Source organism: Oncorhynchus keta, chromosome 37 (genome assembly GCF_023373465.1).
Source record: "Oncorhynchus keta strain PuntledgeMale-10-30-2019 chromosome 37, Oket_V2, whole genome shotgun sequence".
NCBI lineage: Eukaryota > Metazoa > Chordata > Actinopteri > Salmoniformes > Salmonidae > Oncorhynchus > Oncorhynchus keta.
The window spans coordinates 22694549-22713472 of NC_068457.1; the positions used below are offsets into that span (position 1 = coordinate 22694549).

General features: G+C 46.3%; 1 protein-coding gene and 1 long non-coding RNA gene across 6 annotated transcripts in view; both read right to left on the reverse strand.

Moving 5' to 3' along the window:
• LOC118374172 (interleukin-1 receptor accessory protein-like 1) overlaps nucleotides 1–18924 on the reverse strand; it is a 433725-nt gene that overhangs the window by 81524 nt on the left and 333277 nt on the right. For all 5 annotated transcript variants that reach the window (XM_052499785.1, XM_052499788.1, XM_052499786.1 and 2 more), the window contains exon 7: nucleotides 4444–4576. In XM_052499785.1, coding sequence (XP_052355745.1) covers nucleotides 4444–4576 — 133 coding nt within the window. The remainder of the gene's footprint in view (nucleotides 1–4443; nucleotides 4577–18924) is intronic.
• On the reverse strand, nucleotides 7344–8778 carry LOC127916756 (uncharacterized). Its single transcript, XR_008095849.1, has 3 exons — nucleotides 8725–8778; nucleotides 7549–7695; nucleotides 7344–7450 (listed from the first exon to the last, which is right to left on the reverse strand). It is a non-coding gene; the product is annotated as an uncharacterized LOC127916756 (long non-coding RNA).

The window sequence follows — 18924 nt, forward strand, 5'->3', positions numbered from 1 at the left end:
CGGATGGACTATTGGGTTAACAGAGGAACGGATGGACTGTTGGATTAACAGAGGAATGGATGGACTGTTGGTTTAACAGAGGAACGGATGGACTATTGGGTTAACAGAGGAACGGATGGACTGTTGGATTAACAGAGGAATGGATGGACTGTTGGTTTAACAGAGGAACGGATGGACTGTTGGATTAACGGAGGAACGGATGGACTATTGGATTAACAGAGGAACGGATGGACTGTTGGATTAACAGAGGAACGGATGGACTGTTGGAGTAACGGAGGAACGGATGGACTGTTGGATTAACGGAGGAACGGATGGACGGATTGTGAAGACAAAGAGACAGATGCATCAACAGCTCCATGTCTGTGAGAGTCCCCTGGACAGGTACTGTATATGTACTAGTGATCCATGGAGTATTCAGCCCATGTGTATGTGTGTGTGTGTGTGTGTGTGTGTGTGTGTGTGTGTGTGTGTGTGTGTGTGTGTGTGTGTGTGTGTGTGTGTGTGTGTTTTGATGTGTGTGTGTGCGTGTGTCTGTGCGTGTGTCTGTGTGTGTGTCTGCGTGTGTGCATGTGTGTGTCTGTTTATGTCTGTTTATGTGTGTCTGTGTGTGTGTATTTGTGTGTGTGTGTGTGTGTGTCTGTGCATGTGTATTTGTGTGTGTATTTGTGTGTGTGTGTGTGTGTATGTGTGTGTCTGTGTGTGTGTCTGTGTGTATGTAAGTGTGTGTCTGTGCGTGTGTCTGTGCGTGTGTCTGTGCGTGTGTCTGTGTGTGTGTCTGCGTGTGTGCATGTGTGTGTCTGTTTATGTCTGTTTATGTGTGTCTGTGTGTGTGTATTTGTGTGTGTGTGTGTCTGTGCATGTGTATTTGTGTGTGTATTTGTGTGTGTGTGTGTATTTGTGTGTGTGTGTGTGTGTGTGTGTATGTGTGTGTGTGTCTGTGTCTGTGTGTTCGTATATGTGTGCCTGTGCGTGTGCGTGTGTGTGTGTGTGTGTTTGAGTGTGTGTATGTATTTATGTGTGTCTGTGTGTGTGTGTGTGTGTGTGTGTATTCGTGTCTGTGTGTATGTGTATATGTTTCTCCAAGGCTGAAGAGCAGAGCTGTTCCCACTAGACGCCCACAAATCAAAGTAAAAGAGAACTCCCAGAGTTCCCTTGCTCTCCTCTCCAGCTCCTCAGCTCACGCCCACTCAGTATAACTTTAGCATTCAAGACCAGCAAAGCAAGCAAGCCTGATCACTTTCAGAGAACACACACACGCCGTGCAATAATAAAGAATGCATGATCACCTGAATTATTGACTAATGCCATTAAACATTCATTGATGTTATTGAAGAAATAGCTATGGCTGGTGACGGAAAAGTGACATTTTTCTAGTAGAGCTGTCAGAGTGCGGTGAGGCATTTGTGGTAAATGGCCTTTAAATGGTTGTTATTGCGCTGTGTGTCCCTGACTCTCTTGTATGAGGATAAATGCTCCTGACCTCCTCTGTATATGCATGCAAACAAGGGAGGAGACGTGTGCATAGGAATTACTAGGGCACATCACAACTCTCCTTGAGACACCCTGGGAGAGTGGGGTAAGACACCCTGGGAGAGTGGGGTAAGACACCCTGGGAGAGTGGGGTGTGACACCCTGGGAGAGTGGGGTGAGACACCATGGGAGAGTGGGGGTGAGAGTGACACCCTGAGAGACACCACCCTGGGAGAGTGGGGTGAGACACCCTGGGAGAGAGTGGGGGAGAGTGGGGTGAGACACCCTGGGAGAGTGGGGTGAGACACCCTGGGAGAGTGGGGTGACACCCTGGGAGAGTGAGACACCCTGGGAGAGTGGAGTGAGACACCCTGGGAGAGTGGGGTGAGACACCCTGTGAGACACCCTGGGAGAGTGGGTGAGACACCCTGGGAGAGTGGGGTGAGACACCCTGGGAGATGGGTTGAGACACCCTGGGAGAGTGGGGTGAGGCACCCTGGGGGAGAGTGGGGTGAGACACCCTGGGAGAGTGGACACCCTGGGAGAGTGGGGTAGACACCCTGGGAGAGTGGGGTGAGACACCCTGGGAGAGTGGAGTGAGACACCCTGGGAGAGTGGGGTGAGACACCCTGGGAGAGTGGGGTAAGACACACTGGGAGAGTGGGGTGAGACACCCTGGGAGAGTGGGGTAAGGCACACTGGGAGAGTGGGGTGAGACACCCTGGGAGAGTGGGGTGAGACACCCTGGGAGAGTGGAGTGTGACACCCTGGGAGAGTGGGGTGAGACACCCTGGGAGAGTGGGGTGAGACACCCTGGGAGAGTGGGGTAAGACACTCTCCCAGTAAGACACCCTAGGAGAGTGGGGTAAGACACCCTTGGAGAGTGGTATGAGACACCCTGGGAGAGTGGGGTGAGACACCCTGGGAGAGTGGGGTGAGACACCCTGGGAGAGTGGTGTAAGACACCCTGGGAGAGTGGGGTAAGACACACTGGGAGAGTGGGGTGAGACACCCTGGGAGAGTGGGGTAAGACACACTGGGAGAGACACCTGGGAGAGTGTGGGGAGAGTGGTGAGACACCCTGGGAGAGTGGGGTAAGACACCCTGGGAGAGTGGGGTGAGACACCCTGGGAGAGTGGGGTGAGACACCGGGGTGAGACACCCTGGGAGAGACACCCTGGGAGTGAGACACCCTGGGAGAGACACCCTGGGGTAAGACACCCTGGGAGAGTGGTGGGAGAGTGGTGTAAGACACCCTGGGAGAGTGGGGTAAGACACCCCTGGGAGAGTGGGGTGAGACACCCTGGGAGAGTAGAGGGAGGTGAGACACCCTGGGAGAGTGGGGTAAGACACACTGGGAGAGTGGGGGTGAGACACCCTGGGAGAGTGGGGTGAGCCACCCTGGGAGAGTGGGGTAAGACACCCTGGGAGAGTGGGGTGAGGGAGAGTGGGGTGAGACACCCTGGGAGAGTGGAGTGAGACACCCTGGGAGAGTGGGGTGAGACACCCTGGGAGAGTGGTGTAAGACACCCTGGGAGAGTGGGGTAAGACACACTGGGAGAGTGGGGTGAGACACCCTGGGAGAGTGGGGTAAGACACACTGGGAGAGTGGGGTGAGACACCATGGGAGAGTGGGGTAAGACACCCTGGGAGAGTGGGGTGAGACACTCTAACTGACTTGCCTTGTTAAATAAAGGTAAAATAAAAAATAAACATTAGAGAATAACAGTGTCTTTCATTCTGCCCATGAGTGAACAGGCTCATTAGAGAACACCAGTGTCTTCCAGTCTGTCCATGAGTGAACAGGCTCATTGGAGAATAACAGTGTCTTCCAGTCTGCCCATGAGTGAACAGGCTCATTAGAGAATAACAGTGTCTTCCAGTCTGTCCATGAGTGAACAGGCTCATTAGAGAACACCAGTGTATTCCAGTCTGTCCATGAGTGAACAGGCTCATTGGAGAATAACAGTGTCTTCCAGTCTGCCCATGAGTGAACAGGCTCATTAGAGAATAACAGTGCCTTCCAGTCTGTCCATGAGTGAACAGGCTCATTAGAGAACACCAGTGTCTTCCAGTCTGTCCATGAGTGAACAGGCTCATTAGAGAACACCAGTGTCTTCCAGTCTGTCCATGAGTGAACAGGCTCATGGGAGAATAACAGTGTCTTCCAGTCTGCCCATGAGTGAACAGGCTCATTAGAGAAGAACAGTACTTAGGGTTATTAAAACAAAAATATACAGCTGTGGTTCTCTTGGGTCAGATGCTGTATAGTCAATATAGATTCATTAATATCTGAATTCAAGACGAATAAGCCTGTTAATTTCATTACAACATACCACAGCCTGGTAATAACATTACAACATACCACAGCCTGGTAATATCACTACAACATACCACAGCCTGGTAATAGCACTACAACATACCACAGCCTGGTAATAGCACTACAACATACCACAGCCTGGTAATAGCATTACAACATACAGCCTACAACATACCACAGCCTGGTAATATCACTACAACATACCACAGCCTGGTAATATCACTACAACATACCTGGTAATATCAGGTAATAGCATTACAACATACCACAGCCTGGTAATAGCATTACAACATACCACAGCCTGGTGCCTGGTAAAACTACAACATACCACAGCCTGGTAATAACATTTTTCACAGTTCACTGCCTGGTAATAGCATTACAACATACCACAGCCTGGTAATAACATTACAACATACCACAGCCTGGTAATATCACTACAACATACCACAGCCTGGTAATAGCACTACAACATACCACAGCCTGGTAATAGCACTACAACATACCTCAGCATCACAAGTGTGTTGGTGAAAACTTACTTTTTACAGTTCCTGCAGGAACGTATGTATTTCCCATATGACCTCAAGCGATGTGTGTGTGCGTGTGTGTGTAACAGGGTGTTACTTGATGTGTGTATGTGTGTGTGTGTGTCTTACTTGATGTCACTCTCTCTGAACCTCTCCACGTCCAGGTCTTCGATGAACTTCTCTCCCTTCATCCAGTAGATGAGCGGACTGACCTCCCCGGCGAAGCCGAAGAACGCTCGGCACGTCAGGTTGACTTGACTTCCTGTGGAGACAGGAAACAGGAAATAAGGCATGGTTGTCGCGGTAAGGAAGTAATATGCTTGTGGGTAAAGCAGGGGAAAATGTCTGGGTGAGCTGAAGCCCACTAATGTAGGTCTTTCCAGTACCATGGATAATATGGGCGATTCTTATTAGATGGTGTCTCCTATTGTCTAGGTTCTAATGCACACCTCCAGACTCTCCTGCACCTTCCAACACCTACATCCTCCTGAACTCATAGACACCCGTGAATCTCCCCTATCCCCTTTGAATCTATCCTATCCCCTCTGAAGCTCTCCTATCCCCTCCGAATCTCTCCTATCCCCTCTGAAGCTCTCCTATCCCCTCCGAATCTCTCCTATCCCCTCTGAAGCTCTCCTATCCCCTCTGAATATCTCCTATCCCCTTTGAAGCTCTCCTATCACCTCTGAAGCTCTCCTATCCCCTCTGAATCTCTCCTATCCCCTCTGAATCTCTCCTATCCCCTCTGAAGCTCTCCTATCCCCTCTGAATCTCTCCTATCCCCTCTGAAGCTCTCCTATCCCCTCTGAATCTCTCCTATCCCCTTTGAAGCTCTCCTATCCCCTCCGAATCTCTCCTATCCCCTCTGAAGCTCTCCTATCCCCTCTGAATATCTCCTATCCCCTTTGAAGCTCTCCTATCACCTCTGAAGCTCTCCTATCCCCTCTGAATCTCTCCTATCCCCTCCGAAGCTCTCCTATCCCCTCTGAAGCTCTCCTATCCCCTCTGAATCTCTCCTATCCCCTTTGAAGCTCTCCTATCCCCTCTGAATCTCTCCTATCCCCTCTGAAGTTTCCATATCCCATCTGAAGCTCCCCTATCCCCTCTGAAGTTCCCCTATCCCCTCTGAAGTTTCCCTATCCCATCTGAAGCTCTCCTATCCCCTCTGAAGCTCTCCTATCCCCTCTGAAGTTCCCCTATCCCCTCTGAATCTCCCCTATCCCCTCTGAAGCTCTCTCCCCTCTGATTCCCCCCCTCTGAAGCTCCCCTATCCCCTCTGAAGTTCCCCTATCCCCTCTGAATCTCCCCTATCCCCTCTGAAGCTCCCCTATCCCCTCTGAAGTTCCCCTATCCCCTCTGAAGTTTCCATATCCCATCTGAAGCTCTCCTATCCCCTCTGAAGCTCCCCTATCCCCTCTGAAGCTCCCCTATCCCCTCTGAAGCTCCCCTATCCCCTCTGAAGTTCCCCTATCCCCTCTGAAGTTTCCCTATCCCATCTGAAGCTCTCCTATCCCCTCTGAAGCTCTCCTATCCCCTCTGAAGTTCCCATATCCCATCTGAAGCTCTCCTATCCCCTCTGAAGCTCTCCTATCCCCTCTGAAGTTTCCCTATCCCATCTGAAGCTCACCTACCTCCTCTGAAGCTCTCCTACCGCCTCAGAAGCTCCCATCCCTCCTCCCATTCTCTTCCACTCTCTCCCTCAAGCTCCTGAACACTGATGAACTCTCTTTCACTCTCTCCCATGCACACTCCTGGCGTCCTCTACACAATGGGTGGTTATTAGCCCAGTACCCTTATTGTTCCACCCTACCAATTAGTGTGAGTTTGAAACATGATGCACAGTGTGCATGGTGAAAGATGTTCTACACACAACAGCAATTTAGCAACATGACATCTTATTAAAATCTGTTCATATACACTCCCACAAAGAATATGACACTTAAAAAAAAAATTCTGACAAGTGAGCATTCTTAGAATGTTTGGGAACTACGTATATTAAGGCATTTGTGAAAATTCTATAGCAATATAGAATGGGAAAGCGGCCGTGCGTTTGGACAATTAATAGACACTGCAATAAATAGACACTGCTATGGTGCACCATAGCCAATCAAAGCTACAGTAGGCCTTCATGCAAACAAGCCATTTGCCACAAGGGCCTGCCATCATTCACTTTGAACTGGACTGTGTGTTTACAGGCAGTAGGACCTGCCATTATTCACTTTGAACTGGACTGTGCGTTTACAGGCAGTAGGGCCTGCCATCATTCACTTTGAACTGGACTGTGTGTTTACAGGCAGTAGGACCTGCCATCATTCACTTTGAACTGGACTGTGTGTTTACAGGCAGTAGGGCCTGCCATCATTCACTTTGAACTAGACTGTGTGTTTACAGGCAGTAGGGCCTGCCATCATTCACTTTGAACTGGACTGTGTGTTTACAGGCAGTAGGGCCTGCCATCATTCACTTTGAACTGGACTGTGTGTTTACAGCCAGTAGGACCTGCCATCATTCACTTTGAACTGGACTGTGTGTTTACAGGCAGTAGGGCCTGCCATCATTCACTTTGAACTAGACTGTGTGTTTACAGGCAGTAGGGCCTGCCATCATTCACTTTGAACTAGACTGTGTGTTTACAGGCAGTAGGGCCTGCCATCATTCACTTTGAACTGGACTGTGCGTTTACAGGCAGTAGGGCCTGCCATCATTCACTTTGAACTGGACTGTGTGTTTACAGGCAGTAGGGCCTGTCATCATTCACTTTGAACTGGACTGTGTGTTTACAGGCAGTAGGGCCTGCCATCATTCACTTTGAACTGGACTGTGTGTTTACAGGCAGTAGGGCCTGTCATCATTCACTTTGAACTAGACTGTGTGTTTACAGGCAGTAGGACCTGCCATCATTCACTTTGAACTAGACCGTGTGTTTACAGGCAGTAGGGCCTGCCATCATTCACTTTGAACTGGACTGTGTGTTTACAGGCAGTAGGGCCTGTCATCATTCACTTTGAACTGGATTGTGTGTTTACAGGCAGTAGGACCTGTCATCATTCACTTTGAACTGGACTGTGTGTTTACAGGCAGTAGGACCTGCCATCATTCACTTTGAACTGGACTGTGTGTTTACAGGCAGTAGGACCTGCCATCATTCACTTTGAACTGGACTGTGTGTTTACAGGCAGTAGGGCCTGTCATCATTCACTTTGAACTGGATTGTGTGTTTACAGGCAGTAGGACCTGTCATCATTCACTTTGAACTGGACTGTGTGTTTACAGGCAGTAGGACCTGCCATCATTCACTTTGAACTGGACTGTGTGTTTACAGGCAGTAGGACCTGCCATCATTCACTTTGAACTGGACTGTGTGTTTACAGGCAGTAGGACCTGCCATCATTCACTTTGAACTGGACTGTGCGTTTACAGGTAGTAGGGCCTGCCATCATTCACTTTGAACTGGACTGTGTGTTTACAGCCAGTAGGGCCTGCCATCATTCACTTTGAACTGGACTGTGTGTTTACAGCCAGTAGGACCTGCCATTATTCACTTTGAACTGGACTGTTTGTTTACAGGCAGTAGGACCTGCCATCATTCACTTTGAACTGGACTGTGTGTTTACAGCCAGTAGGGCCTGCCATCATTCACTTTGAACTGGACTGTGTGTTTACAGGCAGTAGGGCCTGTCATCATTCACTTTGAACTAGACTGTGTGTTTACAGGCAGTAGGACCTGCCATCATTCACTTTGAACTGGACTGTGTGTTTACAGGTAGTAGGGCCTGTCATCATTCACTTTGAACTGGACTGTGTGTTTACAGGTAGTAGGGCCTGTCATCATTCACTTTGAACTGGACTGTGTGTTTACAGGCAGTAGGACCTGCCATCATTCACTTTGAACTGGACTGTGTGTTTACAGGTAGTAGGGCCTGCCATCATTCACTTTGAACTGGACTGTGTGTTTACAGCCAGTAGGACCTGCCATTATTTACTTTGAACTGGACTGTGTGTTTACAGGCAGTAGGACCTGCCATCATTCACTTTGAACTGGACTGTGCGTTTACAGGTAGTAGGGCCTGCCATCATTCACTTTGAACTAGACCGTGTGTTTACAGGCAGTAGGACCTGCCATCATTCACTTTGAACTGGACTGTGTGTTTACAGGTAGTAGGGCCTGCCATCATTCACTTTGAACTAGACTGTGTGTTTACAGGCAGTAGGGCCTGCCATCATTCACTTTGAACTGGACTGTGCGTTTACAGGTAGTAGGGCCTGCCATCATTCACTTTGAACTAGACTGTGTGTTTACAGGCAGTAGGAGCTGCCATCATTCACTTTGAACTGAACTGTGTGTTTACAGGCAGTAGGGCCTGTCATCATTCACTTTGAACTGGACTGTGTGTTTACAGGCAGTAGGACCTGCCATCATTCACTTTGAACTGGACTGTGTGTTTACAGGCAGTAGGGCCTGTCATCATTCACTTTGAACTGGACTGTGTGTTTACAGGCAGTTGCAACAGTGCGACTTTAGATCATTAGAACACATTCGACAAAAGCCACAAAATCCAGTTGAATAGATTTCTGCAAGTATGTAAATACCACAAGAGTCCTCTTACATTTGGGAACTTTACAATCCTATTGATCAAACAACCACGAAAAGGTAGGTTCTCTCTCCCTCAGTTATGCACATCAACAACAACAACATCAACAACTAATGCTAGCCAGAGCAAGATGAGCTAAAATCTAATGAAAGAACATGAAAGAAACAGTACAGTGCATTCAGATAGTATTCAGACCCCTTCCCCTTTTCCACATTTTGTTAAATACATCTGTTCCTCATCAATCAACACACAATACCCCACAATGACAAAGTGAAAACAGGTTTTTAGACATTTTTGCAAATGTATTTAAAAAACGATACAGAAATACCTTATTTACGTAAGTATTCAGACCCTTTGTTATGAGACTCAAAATTGAGCTCGGGTGCATCCTGTTTCCATTGATCATCTTTGAGATCTTTCTACAACTTGATTGGAGTTCACCTGTGGTAAATTAAATTGATTGGACATAATTTGGAAAGGCACACACCTGTCTATATAAGGTCTGACAGTTGACGGTGCATTTCAGATCAAAAACCAAGCCATGAGGTCAAAGGAAATGTCCGTAGAGCTCCGAGACAGGATTGTTGAAGTACAGATCTGAGGAAAGGTACCAAAACATTTCTGCATCATTGAAGGTCCCCAAGAACACAGTAGCCTTCATCATTCTTAAATGGAAGTAGTTTGGAACCACCAGGATTCTTCCTAGAGCTTTCCGCCCGGCCAAACTGAGCAATCTGGGGAGAAGCGCCTTGGTCAGGGAGGTGACCAAGAACACGATGGTCACTCTGACAGAGCTCCAGAGTTCCTTTGTGGAGATGGTAGAACCTTCCAGAAGGACATCCATCTCTGCAGCACTCCACCAATCAGGCGTGGCTAGACGGAAGCCACTCCTCAGTAAAAGGCACATGACAGCCTGCTTGGAGTTTGACAATGCAGGAGTGACTTCGGGACAGGTCTCTGAATGTCCTTGTGTGGCTCCGCCAGAGCCCGGGCTTGAACCCGATCGAACATCTCTGGAAAGACCTGAAAATAGCTGTGCAGCGACGCTCCCTATCCAACCTGACAGAGCTTGAGAGGTTCTGCATAGAAGAATGGGATAATATCTCAAATACAGGTGTGCCAAGCTTGTAGTTTCATACCCAAGAAGACTTGAGGCTGTAATCGCTGCCAAAGGTCCTTCAACAAAGTATTGAGTAAAGGGTCTGAATACTTATGTAAAGGATTTATCCGTTTTTTTTCATTTGATAAATTAGCAAACATTTCTAAAAAACAGTTTTTCCTTTGTCATTATGGATTATTGTGTGTAGATTTATTTTTTCCCCTCCTCAGTCTGTAACGTAACAAAATACGGAAAAGGTCATGCACTGTAAACCCTCTCAAATTGTTTCAGCTAGTTGGCCGTCAAAATTGTACTGATAAACGATGGGGAATTGTAGACTTCCCGTCCTTCTGCAGCTTGCCTGCAACCAAGCACACAAGCTAACTGGCTAAAGTTGGCTAGCTTGCTACTTCCCGACATAAATGAGAGAAACAGCTCACTCTGACCACTTTACTCGCCCTAGCAGAGCTGGTTAGCTAGGCTGTTTACATGTTATCTAGAGCATTATTGACTAGCTATTACTTTTTCTGCCTACATTTACTGACAGCGGTCATATTCAGCCAGTGTAGCACATTCGTAAATGCATCAGTTATTCTGCGCTCTGACACACTCAGACAAGTCTATTCTGAAATAGATAGCCAGAGGGAATTTGCAAAAGCAAGATATATGCTAACTGGATAATGTTGTGGAAATATTGAATCAAATATTTCTCAGATAATGGAACTTGCAAATTCAAATAGACTTTATTACAAAGTAACAGAGCCAAGCAATTCCATGGAACAACTCATTTTTCTTGTTACAGACCTCAGGCTTTATGGGTTTCCATCTTCAGATAACACACATGGTCACTCCCCTCTATGTAGATGATGAACACCCCTTGGCCTCTCGCCACCATTATCTTCTTGTCCCAATTCTTGCTTGTTTACGCCCACATCTGCTCAATTTAGATTACAATGGTGGCGGCGCCATAGTGTTAATACAAAAAAATACTACATTTATTGTATATATACTTTCCAAATATAAGTGCTTTTATAATAATATTTGATTAGTACAAACAGGTTATTATTACAGATACATGGATTTTGGTGCCTATATTCATGAACTAAAGTACACATTTTCTTCTTATGTTCTGTTTTACATGTCTAGTGATTAACTCCATGTTGACCCAGTCTGTCCACTCCCATGGATTCTGCTTCCGTTCTGTTTTACATGTCTAGTGATTAACTCCATGTTGACCCAGTCTGTACACTCCCATGGATTCTGCTTCCGTTCTGTTTTACATGTCTAGTGATTAACTCCATGTTGACCCAGTCTGTCCACTCCCATGGATTCTGCTTCCGTTCTGTTTTACATGTCTAGTGATTAACTCCATGTTGACCCAGTCTGTACACTCCCATGGATTCTGCTTCCGTTCTGTTTTACATGTCTAGTGATTAACTCCATGTTGACCCAGTCTGTACACTCCCATGGATTCTGCTTCCGTTCTGTTTTACATGTCTAGTGATTAACTCCATGTTGACCCAGTCTGTACACTCCCATGGATTCTGCTTCCGTTCTGTTTTACATGTCTAGTGATTAACTCCATGTTGACCCAGTCTGTACACTCCCATGGATTCTGCTTCCGTTCTGTTTTACATGTCTAGTGATTAACTCCATGTTGACCCAGTCTGTACACTCCCATGGATTCTGCTTCCGTTCTGTTTTACATGTCTAGTGATTAACTCCATGTTGACCCAGTCTGTACACTCCCATGGATTCTGCTTCCGTTCTGTTTTACATGTCTAGTGATTAACTCCATGTTGACCCAGTCTGTACACTCCCATGGATTCTGCTTCCGTTCTGTTTTACATGTCTAGTGATTAACTCCATGTTGACCCAGTCTGTACACTCCCATGGATTCTGCTTCCGTTCTGTTTTACATGTCTAGTGATTAACTCCATGTTGACCCAGTCTGTACACTCCCATGGATTCTGCTTCCGTTCTGTTTTACATGTCTAGTGATTAACTCCATGTTGACCCAGTCTGTACACTCCCATGGATTCTGCTTCCGTTCTGTTTTACATGTCTAGTGATTAACTCCATGTTGACCCAGTCTGTACACTCCCATGGATTCTGCTTCCGTTCTGTTTTACATGTCTAGTGATTAACTCCATGTTGACCCAGTCTGTCCACTCCCATGGATTCTGCTTCCGTTCTGTTTTACATGTCTAGTGATTAACTCCATGTTGACCCAGTCTGTACACTCCCATGGATTCTGCTTCCGTTCTGTTTTACATGTCTAGTGATTAACTCCATGTTGACCCAGTCTGTACACCCCCATGGATTCTGCTTCCATTCTGTTTTACATGTCTAGTGATTAACTCCATGTTGACCCAGTCTGTACACTCCCATGGATTCTGCTTCCGTTCTGTTTTACATGTCTAGTGATTAACTCCATGTTGACCCAGTCTGTACACTCCCATGGATTCTGCTTCCGTTCTGTTTTACATGTCTAGTGATTAACTCCATGTTGACCCAGTCTGTACACTCCCATGGATTCTGCTTCCGTTCTGTTTTACATGTCTAGTGATTAACTCCATGTTGACCCAGTCTGTCCACTCCCATGGATTCTGCTTCCGTTCTGTTTTACATGTCTAGTGATTAACTCCATGTTGACCCAGTCTGTACACTCCCATGGATTCTGCTTCCGTTCTGTTTTACATGTCTAGTGATTAACTCCATGTTGACCCAGTCTGTACACTCCCATGGATTCTGCTTCCGTTCTGTTTTACATGTTAACTAGTGATTAACTCCATGTTGACCCAGTCTGTTTTACACTCCCATGTTGACCCATGGGATTCTGCTTCCGTTCTGTTTTACATGTCTAGTGATTAACTCCATGTTGACCCAGTCTGTACACTCCCATGGATTCTGCTTCCGTTCTGTTTTACATGTCTAGTGATTAACTCCATGTTGACCCAGTCTGTACACTCCCATGGATTCTGCTTCCGTTCTGTTTTACATGTCTAGTGATTAACTCCATGTTGACCCAGTCTGTCCACTCCCATGGATTCTGCTTCCGTTCTGTTTTACATGTCTAGTGATTAACTCCATGTTGACCCAGTCTGTACACTCCCATGGATTCTGCTTCCGTTCTGTTTTACATGTCTAGTGATTAACTCCATGTTGACCCAGTCTGTACACTCCCATGGATTCTGCTTCCGTTCTGTTTTACATGTCTAGTGATTAACTCCATGTTGACCCAGTCTGTACACTCCCATGGATTCTGCTTCCGTTCTGTTTTACATGTCTAGTGATTAACTCCATGTTGACCCAGTCTGTCCACTCCCATGGATTCTGCTTCCGTTCTGTTTTACATGTCTAGTGATTAACTCCATGTTGACCCAGTCTGTACACTCCCATGGATTCTGCTTCCGTTCTGTTTTACATGTCTAGTGATTAACTCCATGTTGACCCAGTCTGTCCACTCCCATGGATTCTGCTTCCGTTCTGTTTTACATGTCTAGTGATTAACTCCATGTTGACCCAGTCTGTACACTCCCATGGATTCTGCTTCCGTTCTGTTTTACATGTCTAGTGATTAACTGTTGACCATGTTGATTCTGCCAGTCTGTGATTAACCACTCCCATGGATTCTGCTTCCGTTCTGTTTTACATGTCTAGTGATTAACTCCATGTTGACCCAGTCTGTACACTCCCATGGATTCTGCTTCCGTTCTGTTTTACATGTCTAGTGATTAACTCCATGTTGACCCAGTCTGTACACTCCCATGGATTCTGCTTCCGTTCTGTTTTACATGTCTAGTGATTAACTCCATGTTGACCCAGTCTGTCCACTCCCATGGATTCTGCTTCCGTTCTGTTTTACATGTCTAGTGATTAACTCCATGTTGACCCAGTCTGTACACTCCCATGGATTCTGCTTCCGTTCTGTTTTACATGTCTAGTGATTAACTCCATGTTGACCCAGTCTGTCCACTCCCATGGATTCTGCTTCCGTTCTGTTTTACATGTCTAGTGATTAACTCCATGTTGACCCAGTCTGTACTCTCCCATGGATCCAGCTCTGTCCATTCACCTGAGCTCAAGCTTTACTCTGCTTATGCATATCTATTAATTAACCCTAAGTTTTCTGTCTCAATACTTTTGGGAGAACAGTCTAGATACTGGAAAATCAACCATAGTCGTGAATTTACACCTACAATAACAGTCATTCAAGTTCTTGCTAGCTAACCAAATGACACCTGCATCTCTAGCTGTGTATAGTCACCGGAAAACGATATGAGGGGAAAAAGTCAGTCACTCATCCACTTCTCCAATGACATGACATCCTCCTTGCAGCTTGCTAGCTGACGTTAGGCTCCATGTTTTTACCTTGCTACATAAATAGCAAGCTACACTGCTCAAAAAAATAAAGGGAACACCAAAATAACACAACCTAGATCTGAATGAATGAAATATTCTTATAAAATACTTTTTTCTTTGCATAGCTGAATGTGCTGACAACAAAATCACACAAACATTATCAATGGAAATCAAATGTATCAACCCATGGAGGTCTGGGTTTGGAGTCACACTCAAAATTAAAGTGGAAAACCACACTACAGGCTGATCCAACTTTTATGTAATGTCCTTAAAACAAGTCAAAATGAGGTTCAGTAGTGTGTGTGTGGCCTCCACGTGCCTGTATGATCCCCCTACAATGCCTGGGCATGCTCCTGATGAGGTGGCGGATGGTCTCCTGAGGGATCTCCTCCCAGACCTGGACTAAAGCATCCGCCAACTCCTGGACAGTCTGTGGTGCAACAGTGGATGGAGCGAGACATGATGTCCCAGATGTGCTCAATTGGATTCAGGTCTGGGGAACGGGCGGGCCAGTCCATAGCATCAATGCCTTCCTCTTGCAGGAACTGCTGACACACTTCAGCCACATGAGGTCTAGCATTGTCTTGCATTAGGATGAATCCAGTGCCAACCGCACCAGCATATGGTCTCACAAGGGGTCTGAGGATCTCATCTCGGTACCTAATGGCAGTCAGGCTACCTCTGGTGAGCACATGGAGGGCTGTGCGGCCCCCCAAAGAAATGCCACCCCACACCATGACTGACCCACCGCCAAACCGGTCATGCTGGAGGATGTTGCAGGCAACAGAACGTTCTCCGAGGTGTCTCCAGACTCTGTCACGTCTGTCACATGTGCTCAGTGTGAACCTGCTTTCATCTGTGAAGAGCACAGGGCACCAGTGGCGAATTTGCCAATCTTGATGTTCTCTGGCAACTGCCAAACGTCCTGCACGGTGTTGGGCTGTAAGCACAACCCCCACCTGTGGACGTCGGGCCCTCATTACCACCCTCATGTAGTCTGTTTCTGACCGTTTGAGCAGACACATGCACATTTGTGGCCTGCTGGAGGTCATTTTGCAGGGCTCTGGCAGTGCTCCTCCTGCTCCTCCTTGCACAAATGCAGAAGTAGCGGTCCTGCTGCTGGGTTGTTGCCCTCCTACGGCCTCCTCCGCATCTCCTGATGTACTGGCCTGTCTCCTGGTCTCCTGGTAGCGGACACACACATGCTCTGGACACTCCGCTGACAAACACAGCAAACCTTCTTGCCACAGCTCGCATTGATGTGCCATCCTGGATGAGCTGCACTACCTGAGCCACTTGTGTGGGTTGTAGACTCCGTCTCATGCTACCACTAGAGTGAAAGCACCGCCAGCATTCAAAAGTGACCAAAAAATCAGGAAGCATAGGAACTGAGAAGTGGTCTGTGATCACCACCTGCAGAACCACTCCATTATTGGGGGTGTCTTGCTAATTGCCTATAATTTCCACCTATTGTCGATTCCATTTGCACAACAGCATGTGAAATGTATTGTCAATCAGTGTTGCTTCCTAAGTGGACAGTTTGATTTCACAGAAGTGTGATTGACTTGGAGTTACATTGTGTTGTTTAAGTGTTCCCTTTATTTTTTTTAGTATTAGCTGTTATGACTGACTTGTGATCATTGCCCTTGCTGTTTGATTGTATTGACATTCCCAGCCTTGGTTACATTCGTCCGTTTTTGTCCAAAATATTGAGTAATGGAAACTGAAACAGTGCATCCCAAATGGAGGCAGCAAACATTGTATCAGACCAGCTGTGATTTACAACCTGATAGCAATATTTTTGGAACTATCAAGAAATGTTTTGGTGAATTATATGAATCATGTATTTAACTGCATCCATCTATTCTGCCAACAATGTCTTAGTGTACGTCATGGAATGTTGAGTCAAATAGAACCTATTTTTAAAACCTCTTATCATATTGGTTTTGTAGCATAAACTGGGAATTCGCTATTTTTGACTGATATTATGATTGTCTGTTTGTTTCATGTCAGCAAAGTAGTTACAACACTGTCAGATCCACTTTAAAGCATATTGGATGTGCTATGCATATCAGATACAATGCATGCCACCCCAAAGATCAGGCTAATGCTGATGATGTGTCCGAGATTGAAGAGGCGGTTCGTGTTTAAACAACTGGTAGAGGTACTGAAACGCCATCATTATTATTCATCTAACCTTAATAAAATCTGATTTATTTTCAATCAATCAAATGTATTTATAAAGCTCTTCTTACATCAGCTGATGTCACAAAGTGCTGTACAGAAACCCAGCCTAAAACCCCAAACAGCAATGCAGGTGTAGAAGCATAAAAACCTTTACATTATACTAGACGCAGAGAGATTCAGGGCTCATGATCATACGATACCCCCTGAGATTGTCAGAAAGGAGCATTGACATCAAGAGTGACATTCAAGCAACTATAACCACCACCTATATTACTTCAAGAGCCATTTGGAGGGGAATCTCATGGACATCAGATTGTAATCATCTGTAGCAGCAGCACCTGGCTCCATCCAGCAGACAGACAGATAGGCAGGCACAGAGGATGTGATGTGCAGATAGACTCCGGGGGCCAGGGACTAGACTGACTGACTGACACAGTGAATGGGGCTGAGGGGTAAGCTGACACGGCTCAGGAGACAGATTCTCTCGCTGTGCTGGAGCTTTTTCTCCCCTCTCAGCTCATTTCCCAGCCATATCTTATGTGGCGGAGAGAGAGATAAGCCCAGTGTCTCTTAACTCCACCCAGCCAGCCCAGGGGATCCCATTCTGCCTTTTTCTCTTTATTTCTCACTCTGTTTTCTCATTTGTGCCGTGTCTTTCTTCTGCACAGGAATTCATGTGTATTACAGAAACTCTAAACAAGTGAAACATTGTGTCGATCACTCTAAACCCCAGCACTACACATCATCAACTTATTTGAATCAGCTGTGTAGTGCTAGAACAAAAACTAAAGGTTGCTGTAAGCTAAATATTACATTTAGTGATGTGAAATTTCCCCATTACAGGCAGGCACACAGACGCACACTTGTGTACATGCAATCTGGGACATAGACCGGCCAGTCTATCTCAATAGCTGTCATTGAGTGAGGCAACATTTTCTATACCAACCAACAGTAGGGCCATGTGCTGTGAGCACACAACACCGTAACCCAAAACACCATCAAAGCCAGAGAGGCTCGCCACTAGAGCCCATATTAAGCTGGACTGATCAAGGAGCGGCCATTAAAAGTATGTTGAGAAAGTCAAAGAGGTGATTCAGCATCATTCATTAGTGTTCTCACTCATCTCATCTCATCTCCCCATCCCTCCCCCAGGGTTTGGGGCTCAGATGTCTGTGAGATGGCAGATAGTGGTGGAGGATAATTGGCAGTTCAAAGATAATATGGATTTATTTGACCATCTCTCTCTGGCTCTGAAACGTTCCGCCATGTTGCAGCCCCCTTGTCAGATTATTAGGAGCAGAAACCAGGTAAACATAAAGGGACTTGTGAATCTGGTTGATGTGTATCTTTTCCCTACATGAAATATGGTAAACACCTTTAAACTTCAGGTATTTGGGAGACTAGGGCCAATTTAATGGCTTAGAATTGCAGGATGCACCTTGAGTGTGACAGTTAGTGTGCCCATTGAGGTGAGTTATGTGGAGCAACATGGTGCAGTACCACTCCTGTCCACAAGAGGTCACTGTGGAGCTACAGAGCAGGTACAGACCTGCACTGATGCAAAAAAAAAGCAAAGCATGTTGGTAGGTTCAGCTCTGAGAGGAATCATTATTCTCCTCTTGCAACTCCACAAAAATACTGTACCTTTATTCCTGGGGGATTGGAAATCACCCCATTTTATTCTATGTAATACCACAAGTCATGCAGGCTCTAACGTACCATTATTCATGTACGTACATAATATACTGTAAATTCCCAGCATCAGATAATGGAGATTATGCACATAATAATCACAAAGTGGGAGTACCTTTATTGACATGATAATCTAGGTAGGCCAAGATCACACTGACTACACAGAAGAACATGCACACACACACACACACACACACACACACACACACACACACACACACACACACACACACACACACACACACACACACACACACACACACACACACACACACACACCCTCTCTCTCCATTCCTCTTCCTCTCTCCCCTCATCCTCTCTCTTTCTCTCTTTCTCATTTCCTCTCTCTCCCTTTCTCGCTCTCTCTCCCCGTCAACCTCTCTCTCTCTCTCTCTCCCTCCCTCTCCCTTACTCACTCCCCCCGCCCTCTCTTCCTTATCTTCCTCTGCCTTCCTTAAGCCTCTCTTAGTCACAGTAATAAGTTAAAAAGCTGCAGCATTGGCATCCTCGCTCTGAGCGGAGGAAGGAAGCAGTCGATTCGATAGGATGCCGATCGCCAGAGGAACACACACGCACACATAACACACACATGCATACACACACGCACACACTGGTCTCAATGAGCATACTGTACATGTAGGTACATGTCCAGATCATATACGCTTCAAAGAAGTA